Source organism: Medicago sativa, chromosome 6 (assembly GCF_051527215.1).
Source record: "Medicago sativa cultivar Bolivia chromosome 6, Bolivia_mono, whole genome shotgun sequence".
NCBI lineage: Eukaryota > Viridiplantae > Streptophyta > Magnoliopsida > Fabales > Fabaceae > Medicago > Medicago sativa.
In genome coordinates, this window is record NC_140754.1 from 36,050,391 (window position 1) to 36,063,499 (window position 13,109).

The 13,109-nt window shown below is 33.2% G+C and overlaps 1 protein-coding gene and 1 long non-coding RNA gene across 2 annotated transcripts; both read right to left on the minus strand.

Moving 5' to 3' along the window:
* Positions 1-33: 33 nt before the first annotated feature.
* LOC146914835 (uncharacterized) lies at positions 34-8,536 on the minus strand. Its single transcript, XM_085717534.1, has 6 exons — positions 8,487-8,536; positions 8,148-8,311; positions 3,991-4,040; positions 3,652-3,815; positions 518-567; positions 34-342 (listed from the first exon to the last, which is right to left on the minus strand). The coding sequence occupies exons 2-6, from the start codon at positions 8,177-8,179 to the stop codon at positions 330-332; spliced, it is 309 nt and encodes a 102-aa protein (XP_085573660.1). The 5' UTR covers positions 8,180-8,311; positions 8,487-8,536; the 3' UTR covers positions 34-329.
* Positions 8,537-8,753: 217 nt separating this feature from the next.
* LOC146914836 (uncharacterized) lies at positions 8,754-13,044 on the minus strand. Its single transcript, XR_015014418.1, has 3 exons — positions 12,983-13,044; positions 12,644-12,807; positions 8,754-8,833 (listed from the first exon to the last, which is right to left on the minus strand). It is a non-coding gene; the product is annotated as an uncharacterized LOC146914836 (long non-coding RNA).
* Between the last annotated feature and the right edge of the window lie 65 nt (positions 13,045-13,109).

Below are 13,109 nucleotides of genomic sequence, written 5' to 3' on the forward strand. Positions count from 1 at the left end.
AAGTTATAAACCCAAAAGACAATCGATAAAAAATAAAAATAATAAACATACGAAAGAGATTATATTTTGACGACAAAATTCAATATCTCGAAAACTAAAAAACAAATGGTAAAAGATGAATAAAGCGAGATGTTGCGATGATTAAAGAAATTAAATTTACAAGAGTGACACGACTAACCTTGAGAAGACCATATTGAATGATTGATCCATCAATCAAGAAGCTTCGTATTTCTTCCCATTTGTTGCATTGTCTTCCTACATTGTTTGATCCAGACGATAAATAGGAAAGCCAAGAAAATACTTTGTTGCAGAGGCATCCGTCCCATTTTTTACACAGCCTTACTACATCAGTAATTATTAACGACAGATGATGTTCAGATTTCAAAAAATGCAAAAATAATGTATGTATTAAATAGTAACAATAGAGTCACTAACATTCAAGGACTTCACATTACATTAGACATATTTCCTTAGTTGAAAAAAAACGTGTTCACACAGAGGAGAAAATGATGTATACCTGGAGCGCAACACTTGCGCCACATTTTCTTCATGGTCGAAATATAATAACTGTGGAAAGATGATTATTCAACACCATTAAAAAATATCATTTATAAATCTAACATACTAATAATTGCATAATTGCAGGACATTGTATTCTTTTCAGATACAAGGAGTTAAAAACCATAGCAGGAAAGAATTGGAAAGAACAAAAATTCTATACTAAGCAGTCAAAAAGAAAAAAGGGTATAGATGCAAATGGGAAGAGAGGCAAATTAAGCATTCTTACCTAAAAACTGCATCAATCATTGTAGCATCCAAACTTGAAAGATCCAAGTCTAACTCTTGACTATCAAATTCAAAGGCCTCCAGGCAAGCTAAAATATTTAACCACTATCAATCGATTTTCGCGACATGGGTCATTAAGGCACATTCTTATGCTTTCAATTTACCGAATTTAAAACCAACAAGCCTAAAATATCAAGTTTCGTATCAACTGACAAGTTCAACCTTCGTTATCAAACTTCAAAACAAGGGTCATAAAGGCGCATTGTCATACTTCCAAATTACCGAATTTAGAATTAACTATGCTTTAAAATCAAGTTTCACATCAACTGACATAGAGGGACAAGTTCAACCTTATAATAAAGTTTCCAATTTTCGCGTCAAGGGTCATCAAAAAACATTATAATAGAAGACAAAACTCATACTTCCAAATTAAAGTTTAAAAACGTCTATGCTCAAATATCGCATTTTCGCGTCAAGTGTCCTCGAAACAAAATATTATCTTTCCTGTTTATCAAATTTATAATAAACTAGGTTCAAATCAATTTCGGATTGAGCATCTTTGAGCCACATTCTCATACTTCCAGTTTACCGATATCCAAAAAAACTCGGCTTAAAAATCATGTTTCGCATCAAGGGACATCAAGGTACAAGTTCAACCTTCTCATTTATCATTTTTGTAACCATAAATGCTAAAATATCATTTTCGGGACAAGAGTCATCGAGACACAATATGATAGTAGAGAAAACGCAAGTGTTCAATTTACCAAATTTAAAACAAAATAAGTTCAAATATCATGTTTCACAAAAAGGGACGTTAAGGGACAAGTTCAAACTTCCCATTTATCAAAATTGTAACCATATAGGCTAAAATCTCATTTTCGCAACAAGGGTCATTTCAATAGTTTCATTTTACCGAATTTAAAACCAAATAGGTTCAAATATCATGTTTTAAATCAAGGGACATTGAGGGACAAGTTCAACCTTCATATTTATCAAAATTGTAACCATATAGGCTCAAATCTCGTTTTCACGACAAGCGACATTCCAATACTTTCATTTTACCGAATACGAAACCAAAAAGTTCTTATATCATGTTTCGCATCAAGGAACATCGAGGGACATGTTTAGCCTTCGTATTTATCAAACTTGTAACCATATAAGCAAAAATCTCGTTTTTGCGACAAGGGTCATCTCATTACTCTCTATTTACCAAATTTAAAGCCAAATAGGTTCAAATATTATGTTACGCATCAAAGGCAATCAAGGGACAAATTCAACATTGATATTTATCAAGCTTTTAACCATATAGACTAAAATCTCATTTTTGCGACAAGGATCATCCCAATAATTTCATTTTACCGAATACAAAACCAAATAGGTTCACATATCATGTTTCATATTAAGGAACATCAAGGGACAAGTTCAACCTATATCAAACTTCTAACCATATAGGCTAAAATCTCATTTTCCTGACACAGTCATTCCAATACTTTCATTTTACCGAATACAAAACAAAATAGGTTCTCATATCATGTTTCGCATCAAGGGATAAGTTCAAACATCCCATTCATCAAACTTGTAGGCATATATACCAAAATCTCATTTTCGCGACAAGGGTCATTCCAATTCTTTCATTTTACCGAATACAAAACAAAATAGGTTCACATATCACGTTTGCATCCAGGGACATCAAGTGACAAGTTCAAACTTCCCATTTATCAAACTTGTAGGCATATATACCAAAATCTCATTTTCGCGACAAGGGTCATTCCAATACTTTCATTTTACCGAATACAAAACCAAATAGGTTCACATATCACGTTTGCATCTAGGGACATCAAGGGACAAGTTCAAACTTCCCATTTATCGAACTTGTAGGCCTATAGACCAAAATCTCATTTTCGCGACAAGGGTCATTCCAATACTTTCATTTTACCGAATACAAAACCAAATAGGTTCACATATCATGTTTGCATCCAGGGACATCAAGGGACAAGTTCAAACTTCCCATTTATCAAACTTGTAGGCATATAGACCAAAAACTCATTTTCGCGACATGGGTCATTCCAATACTTTCATTTTACCGAATATGAAACCAAATAGGTTCACATATCATGTTTCGCATCAAAGGATATCGAGGGACATGGTCAACATTCATATTTATCAAACTTGTAACCATATAAGATAAAATCTCGTTTTCGCGACAAGGGTCATCTCATTACTTTCAGTTTACCGAATTTAAAACCAAATATTAAAACCTAATATCATGTTTCGCATCAAAGGACATCGAAGGACAAGTTCAACCTTCAAATTCATCAAACTTGTAACCATATAGGCCAAAATCTCATTTTCGCGACAAAGGTCATTCCAATACTTAGATTTAACCGAATACAAAACCAAATAGGTTCACATCATGTTTTAAATCAAGGGACACGTTCAACCTTCCCATTTATCAAACTTGTAACCGTAAAGGATAAAATCGCGTTTTCGCGACAACGGGCCATCCCAATACTTTATATTTGCCGAATTTACAACCAAATAGGTTCAAATATTATGTTACGCATCAAGGGACTTCTAGGGACAAGTTCAAACTTACAATTTATCAAACATGTAACCATAAAAGCTAAAATCTCATTTTCGCGGGAAATAGAAGACATAAATCAATAAGATAAAAAGAAAAAACAACAAAGTTATAAACCCAAAAGACAATCGATAAAAAATAAAAATAATAAACATACGAAAGAGATTATATTTTGACGACAAAATTCAATATCTCGAAAACTAAAAAACAAATGGTAAAAGATGAATAAAGCGAGATGTTGCGATGATTAAAGAAATTAAATTTACAAGAGTGACACGACTAACCTTGAGAAGACCATATTGAATGATTGATCCATCAATCAAGAAGCTTCGTATTTCTTCCCATTTGTTGCATTGTCTTCCTACATTGTTTGATCCAGACGATAAATAGGAAAGCCAAGAAAATACTTTGTTGCAGAGGCATCCGTCCCATTTTTTACACAGCCTTACTACATCAGTAATTATTAACGACAGATGATGTTCAGATTTCAAAAAATGCAAAAATAATGTATGTATTAAATAGTAACAATAGAGTCACTAACATTCAAGGACTTCACATTACATTAGACATATTTCCTTAGTTGAAAAAAAACGTGTTCACACAGAGGAGAAAATGATGTATACCTGGAGCGCAACACTTGCGCCACATTTTCTTCATGGTCGAAATATAATAACTGTGGAAAGATGATTATTCAACACCATTAAAAAATATCATTTATAAATCTAACATACTAATAATTGCATAATTGCAGGACATTGTATTCTTTTCAGATACAAGGAGTTAAAAACCATAGCAGGAAAGAATTGGAAAGAACAAAAATTCTATACTAAGCAGTCAAAAAGAAAAAAGGGTATAGATGCAAATGGGAAGAGAGGCAAATTAAGCATTCTTACCTAAAAACTGCATCAATCATTGTAGCATCCAAACTTGAAAGATCCAAGTCTAACTCTTGACTATCAAATTCAAAGGCCTCCAGGCAAGCTAAAATATTTAACCACTATCAATCGATTTTCGCGACATGGGTCATTAAGGCACATTCTTATGCTTTCAATTTACCGAATTTAAAACCAACAAGCCTAAAATATCAAGTTTCGTATCAACTGACAAGTTCAACCTTCGTTATCAAACTTCAAAACAAGGGTCATAAAGGCGCATTGTCATACTTCCAAATTACCGAATTTAGAATTAACTATGCTTTAAAATCAAGTTTCACATCAACTGACATAGAGGGACAAGTTCAACCTTATAATAAAGTTTCCAATTTTCGCGTCAAGGGTCATCAAAAAACATTATAATAGAAGACAAAACTCATACTTCCAAATTAAAGTTTAAAAACGTCTATGCTCAAATATCGCATTTTCGCGTCAAGTGTCCTCGAAACAAAATATTATCTTTCCTGTTTATCAAATTTATAATAAACTAGGTTCAAATCAATTTCGGATTGAGCATCTTTGAGCCACATTCTCATACTTCCAGTTTACCGATATCCAAAAAAACTCGGCTTAAAAATCATGTTTCGCATCAAGGGACATCAAGGTACAAGTTCAACCTTCTCATTTATCATTTTTGTAACCATAAATGCTAAAATATCATTTTCGGGACAAGAGTCATCGAGACACAATATGATAGTAGAGAAAACGCAAGTGTTCAATTTACCAAATTTAAAACAAAATAAGTTCAAATATCATGTTTCACAAAAAGGGACGTTAAGGGACAAGTTCAAACTTCCCATTTATCAAAATTGTAACCATATAGGCTAAAATCTCATTTTCGCAACAAGGGTCATTTCAATAGTTTCATTTTACCGAATTTAAAACCAAATAGGTTCAAATATCATGTTTTAAATCAAGGGACATTGAGGGACAAGTTCAACCTTCATATTTATCAAAATTGTAACCATATAGGCTCAAATCTCGTTTTCACGACAAGCGACATTCCAATACTTTCATTTTACCGAATACGAAACCAAAAAGTTCTTATATCATGTTTCGCATCAAGGAACATCGAGGGACATGTTTAGCCTTCGTATTTATCAAACTTGTAACCATATAAGCAAAAATCTCGTTTTTGCGACAAGGGTCATCTCATTACTCTCTATTTACCAAATTTAAAGCCAAATAGGTTCAAATATTATGTTACGCATCAAAGGCAATCAAGGGACAAATTCAACATTGATATTTATCAAGCTTTTAACCATATAGACTAAAATCTCATTTTTGCGACAAGGATCATTCCAATACTTTCATTTTACCGAATACAAAACCAAATAGGTTCACATATCATGTTTCATATTAAGGAACATCAAGGGACAAGTTCAACCTATATCAAACTTCTAACCATATAGGCTAAAATCTCATTTTCCTGACACAGTCATTCCAATACTTTCATTTTACCGAATACAAAACAAAATAGGTTCTCATAACATGTTTCGCATCAAGGGATAAGTTCAAACATCCCATTCATCAAACTTGTAGGCATATATACCAAAATCTCATTTTCGCGACAAGGGTCATTCCAATTCTTTCATTTTACCGAATACAAAACCAAATAGGTTCACATATCACGTTTGCATCCAGGGACATCAAGTGACAAGTTCAAACTTCCCATTTATCAAACTTGTAGGCATATATACCAAAATCTCATTTTCGCGACAAGGGTCATTCCAATACTTTCATTTTACCGAATACAAAACCAAATAGGTTCACATATCACGTTTGCATCTAGGGACATCAAGGGACAAGTTCAAACTTCCCATTTATCGAACTTGTAGGCCTATAGACCAAAATCTCATTTTCGCGACAAGGGTCATTTCAATAGTTTCATTTTACCGAATTTAAAACCAAATAGGTTCAAATATCATGTTTTAAATCAAGGGACATTGAGGGACAAGTTCAACCTTCATATTTATCAAAATTGTAACCATATAGGCTCAAATCTCGTTTTCACGACAAGCGACATTCCAATACTTTCATTTTACCGAATACGAAACCAAAAAGTTCTTATATCATGTTTCGCATCAAGGAACATCGAGGGACATGTTTAGCCTTCGTATTTATCAAACTTGTAACCATATAAGCAAAAATCTCGTTTTTGCGACAAGGGTCATCTCATTACTCTCTATTTACCAAATTTAAAGCCAAATAGGTTCAAATATTATGTTACGCATCAAAGGCAATCAAGGGACAAATTCAACATTGATATTTATCAAGCTTTTAACCATATAGACTAAAATCTCATTTTTGCGACAAGGATCATCCCAATAATTTCATTTTACCGAATACAAAACCAAATAGGTTCACATATCATGTTTCATATTAAGGAACATCAAGGGACAAGTTCAACCTATATCAAACTTCTAACCATATAGGCTAAAATCTCATTTTCCTGACACAGTCATTCCAATACTTTCATTTTACCGAATACAAAACAAAATAGGTTCTCATATCATGTTTCGCATCAAGGGATAAGTTCAAACATCCCATTCATCAAACTTGTAGGCATATATACCAAAATCTCATTTTCGCGACAAGGGTCATTCCAATTCTTTCATTTTACCGAATACAAAACAAAATAGGTTCACATATCACGTTTGCATCCAGGGACATCAAGTGACAAGTTCAAACTTCCCATTTATCAAACTTGTAGGCATATATACCAAAATCTCATTTTCGCGACAAGGGTCATTCCAATACTTTCATTTTACCGAATACAAAACCAAATAGGTTCACATATCACGTTTGCATCTAGGGACATCAAGGGACAAGTTCAAACTTCCCATTTATCGAACTTGTAGGCCTATAGACCAAAATCTCATTTTCGCGACAAGGGTCATTCCAATACTTTCATTTTACCGAATACAAAACCAAATAGGTTCACATATCATGTTTGCATCCAGGGACATCAAGGGACAAGTTCAAACTTCCCATTTATCAAACTTGTAGGCATATAGACCAAAAACTCATTTTCACGACATGGGTCATTCCAATACTTTCATTTTACCGAATATGAAACCAAATAGGTTCACATATCATGTTTCGCATCAAAGGATATCGAGGGACATGGTCAACATTCATATTTATCAAACCTGTAACCATATAAGATAAAATCTCGTTTTCGCGACAAGGGTCATCTCATTACTTTCAGTTTACCGAATTTAAAACCAAATATTAAAACCTAATATCATGTTTCGCATCAAAGGACATCGAAGGACAAGTTCAACCTTCAAATTCATCAAACTTGTAACCATATAGGCCAAAATCTCATTTTCGCGACAAAGGTCATTCCAATACTTAGATTTAACCGAATACAAAACCAAATAGGTTCACATCATGTTTTAAATCAAGGGACACGCTCAACCTTCCCATTTATCAAACTTGTAACCGTAAAGGATAAAATCGCGTTTTCGCGACAACGGGCCATCCCAATACTTTATATTTGCCGAATTTACAACCAAATAGGTTCAAATATTATGTTACACATCAAGGGACTTCTAGGGACAAGTTCAAACTTACAATTTATCAAACATGTAACCATAAAAACTAAAATCTCATTTTCGCGGGAAATAGAAGACATAAATCAATAAGATAAAAAGAAAAAACAACAAAGTTATAAACCCAAAAGACAATCGATAAAAAATAAAAATAATAAACATACGAAAGAGATTATATTTTGACGACAAAATTCAATATCTCGAAAACTAAAAAACAAATGGTAAAAGATGAATAAAGCGAGATGTTGCGATGATTAAAGAAATTAAATTTACAAGAGTGACACGACTAACCTTGAGAAGACCATATTGAATGATTGATCCATCAATCAAGAAGCTTCGTATTTCTTCCCATTTGTTGCATTGTCTTCCTACATTGTTTGATCCAGACGATAAATAGGAAAGCCAAGAAAATACTTTGTTGCAGAGGCATCCGTCCCATTTTTTACACAGCCTTACTACATCAGTAATTATTAACGACAGATGATGTTCAGATTTCAAAAAATGCAAAAATAATGTATGTATTAAATAGTAACAATAGAGTCACTAACATTCAAGGACTTCACATTACATTAGACATATTTCCTTAGTTGAAAAAAAACGTGTTCACACAGAGGAGAAAATGATGTATACCTGGAGCGCAACACTTGCGCCACATTTTCTTCATGGTCGAAATATAATAGCTGTGGAAAGATGATTATTCAACACCATTAAAAAATATCATTTATAAATCTAACATACTAATAATTGCATAATTGCAGGACATTGTATTCTTTTCAGATACAAGGAGTTAAAAACCATAGCAGGAAAGAATTGGAAAGAACAAAAATTCTATACTAAGCAGTCAAAAAGAAAAAAGGGTATAGATGCAAATGGGAAGAGAGGCAAATTAAGCATTCTTACCTAAAAACTGCATCAATCATTGTAGCATCCAAACTTGAAAGATCCAAGTCTAACTCTTGACTATCAAATTCAAAGGCCTACAGGCAAGCTGAAATATTTAACCACTATCAATCGATTTTCGCGACATGGGTCATTAAGGCACATTCTTATGCTCTCAATTTACCGAATTTAAAACCAACAAGCGTAAAATATCAAGTTTCGTATCAACTGACAAGTTCAACCTTCGTTATCAAACTTCAAAACAAGGGTCATAAAGGCGCATTGTCATACTTCCAAATTACCGAATTTAGAATTAACTATGCTTTAAAATCAAGTTTCACATCAACTGACATAGAGGGACAAGTTCAACCTTATAATAAAGTTTCCAATTTTCGCGTCAAGGGTCATCAAAAAACATTATAATAGAAGACAAAACTCATACTTCCAAATTAAAGTTTAAAAACGTCTATGCTCAAATATCGCATTTTCGCGTCAAGTGTCCTCGAAACAAAATATTATCTTTCCTATTTATCAAATTTATAATAAACTAGGTTCAAATCATTTTCGGATTGAGCATCTTTGAGCCACATTCTCATACTTCCAGTTTACCGATATCCAAAAAAACTCGGCTTAAAAATCATGTTTCGCATCAAGGGACATCAAGGTACAAGTTCAACCTTCTCATTTATCATTTTTGTAACCATAAATGCTAAAATATCATTTTCGGGACAAGAGTCATCGAGACACAATATGATAGTAGAGAAAACGCAAGTGTTCAATTTACCAAATTTAAAACAAAATAAGTTCAAATATCATGTTTCACAAAAAGGGACGTTAAGGGACAAGTTCAAACTTCCCATTTATCAAAATTGTAACCATATAGGCTAAAATCTCATTTTCGCAACAAGGGTCATTTCAATAGTTTCATTTTACCGAATTTAAAACCAAATAGGTTCAAATATCATGTTTTAAATCAAGGGACATTGAGGGACAAGTTCAACCTTCATATTTATCAAAATTGTAACCATATAGGCTCAAATCTCGTTTTCACGACAAGCGACATTCCAATACTTTCATTTTACCGAATACGAAACCAAAAAGTTCTTATATCATGTTTCGCATCAAGGAACATCGAGGGACATGTTTAGCCTTCGTATTTATCAAACTTGTAACCATATAAGCAAAAATCTCGTTTTTGCGACAAGGGTCATCTCATTACTCTCTATTTACCAAATTTAAAGCCAAATAGGTTCAAATATTATGTTACGCATCAAAGGCAATCAAGGGACAAATTCAACATTGATATTTATCAAGCTTTTAATCATATAGACTAAAATCTCATTTTTGCGACAAGGATCATTCCAATACTTTCATTTTACCGAATACAAAACCAAATAGGTTCACATATCATGTTTCATATTAAGGAACATCAAGGGACAAGTTCAACCTATATCAAACTTCTAACCATATAGGCTAAAATCTCATTTTCCTGACACAGTCATTCCAATACTTTCATTTTACCGAATACAAAACAAAATAGGTTCTCATAACATGTTTCGCATCAAGGGATAAGTTCAAACATCCCATTCATCAAACTTGTAGGCATATATACCAAAATCTCATTTTCGCGACAAGGGTCATTCCAATTCTTTCATTTTACCGAATACAAAACCAAATAGGTTCACATATCACGTTTGCATCCAGGGACATCAAGTGACAAGTTCAAACTTCCCATTTATCAAACTTGTAGGCATATATACCAAAATCTCATTTTCGCGACAAGGGTCATTCCAATACTTTCATTTTACCGAATACAAAACCAAATAGGTTCACATATCACGTTTGCATCTAGGGACATCAAGGGACAAGTTCAAACTTCCCATTTATCGAACTTGTAGGCCTATAGACCAAAATCTCATTTTCGCGACAAGGGTCATTTCAATAGTTTCATTTTACCGAATTTAAAACCAAATAGGTTCAAATATCATGTTTTAAATCAAGGGACATTGAGGGACAAGTTCAACCTTCATATTTATCAAAATTGTAACCATATAGGCTCAAATCTCGTTTTCACGACAAGCGACATTCCAATACTTTCATTTTACCGAATACGAAACCAAAAAGTTCTTATATCATGTTTCGCATCAAGGAACATCGAGGGACATGTTTAGCCTTCGTATTTATCAAACTTGTAACCATATAAGCAAAAATCTCGTTTTTGCGACAAGGGTCATCTCATTACTCTCTATTTACCAAATTTAAAGCCAAATAGGTTCAAATATTATGTTACGCATCAAAGGCAATCAAGGGACAAATTCAACATTGATATTTATCAAGCTTTTAACCATATAGACTAAAATCTCATTTTTGCGACAAGGATCATCCCAATAATTTCATTTTACCGAATACAAAACCAAATAGGTTCACATATCATGTTTCATATTAAGGAACATCAAGGGACAAGTTCAACCTATATCAAACTTCTAACCATATAGGCTAAAATCTCATTTTCCTGACACAGTCATTCCAATACTTTCATTTTACCGAATACAAAACAAAATAGGTTCTCATATCATGTTTCGCATCAAGGGATAAGTTCAAACATCCCATTCATCAAACTTGTAGGCATATATACCAAAATCTCATTTTCGCGACAAGGGTCATTCCAATTCTTTCATTTTACCGAATACAAAACAAAATAGGTTCACATATCACGTTTGCATCCAGGGACATCAAGTGACAAGTTCAAACTTCCCATTTATCAAACTTGTAGGCATATATACCAAAATCTCATTTTCGCGACAAGGGTCATTCCAATACTTTCATTTTACCGAATACAAAACCAAATAGGTTCACATATCACGTTTGCATCTAGGGACATCAAGGGACAAGTTCAAACTTCCCATTTATCGAACTTGTAGGCCTATAGACCAAAATCTCATTTTCGCGACAAGGGTCATTCCAATACTTTCATTTTACCGAATACAAAACCAAATAGGTTCACATATCATGTTTGCATCCAGGGACATCAAGGGACAAGTTCAAACTTCCCATTTATCAAACTTGTAGGCATATAGACCAAAAACTCATTTTCACGACATGGGTCATTCCAATACTTTCATTTTACCGAATATGAAACCAAATAGGTTCACATATCATGTTTCGCATCAAAGGATATCGAGGGACATGGTCAACATTCATATTTATCAAACCTGTAACCATATAAGATAAAATCTCGTTTTCGCGACAAGGGTCATCTCATTACTTTCAGTTTACCGAATTTAAAACCAAATATTAAAACCTAATATCATGTTTCGCATCAAAGGACATCGAAGGACAAGTTCAACCTTCAAATTCATCAAACTTGTAACCATATAGGCCAAAATCTCATTTTCGCGACAAAGGTCATTCCAATACTTAGATTTAACCGAATACAAAACCAAATAGGTTCACATCATGTTTTAAATCAAGGGACACGCTCAACCTTCCCATTTATCAAACTTGTAACCGTAAAGGATAAAATCGCGTTTTCGCGACAACGGGCCATCCCAATACTTTATATTTGCCGAATTTACAACCAAATAGGTTCAAATATTATGTTACACATCAAGGGACTTCTAGGGACAAGTTCAAACTTACAATTTATCAAACATGTAACCATAAAAGCTAAAATCTCATTTTCGCGGGAAATAGAAGACATAAATCAATAAGATAAAAAGAAAAAACAACAAAGTTATAAACCCAAAAGACAATCGATAAAAAATAAAAATAATAAACATACGAAAGAGATTATATTTTGACGACAAAATTCAATATCTCGAAAACTAAAAAACAAATGGTAAAAGATGAATAAAGCGAGATGTTGCGATGATTAAAGAAATTAAATTTACAAGAGTGACACGACTAACCTTGAGAAGACCATATTGAATGATTGATCCATCAATCAAGAAGCTTCGTATTTCTTCCCATTTGTTGCATTGTCTTCCTACATTGTTTGATCCAGACGATAAATAGGAAAGCCAAGAAAATACTTTGTTGCAGAGGCATCCGTCCCATTTTTTACACAGCCTTACTACATCAGTAATTATTAACGACAGATGATGTTCAGATTTCAAAAAATGCAAAAATAATGTATGTATTAAATAGTAACAATAGAGTCACTAACATTCAAGGACTTCACATTACATTAGACATATTTCCTTAGTTGAAAAAAAACGTGTTCACACAGAGGAGAAAATGATGTATACCTGGAGCGCAACACTTGCGCCACATTTTCTTCATGGTCGAAATATAATAGCTGTGGAAAGATGATTATTCAACACCATTAAAAAATATCATTTATAAATCTAACATACTAATAATTGCATAATTGCA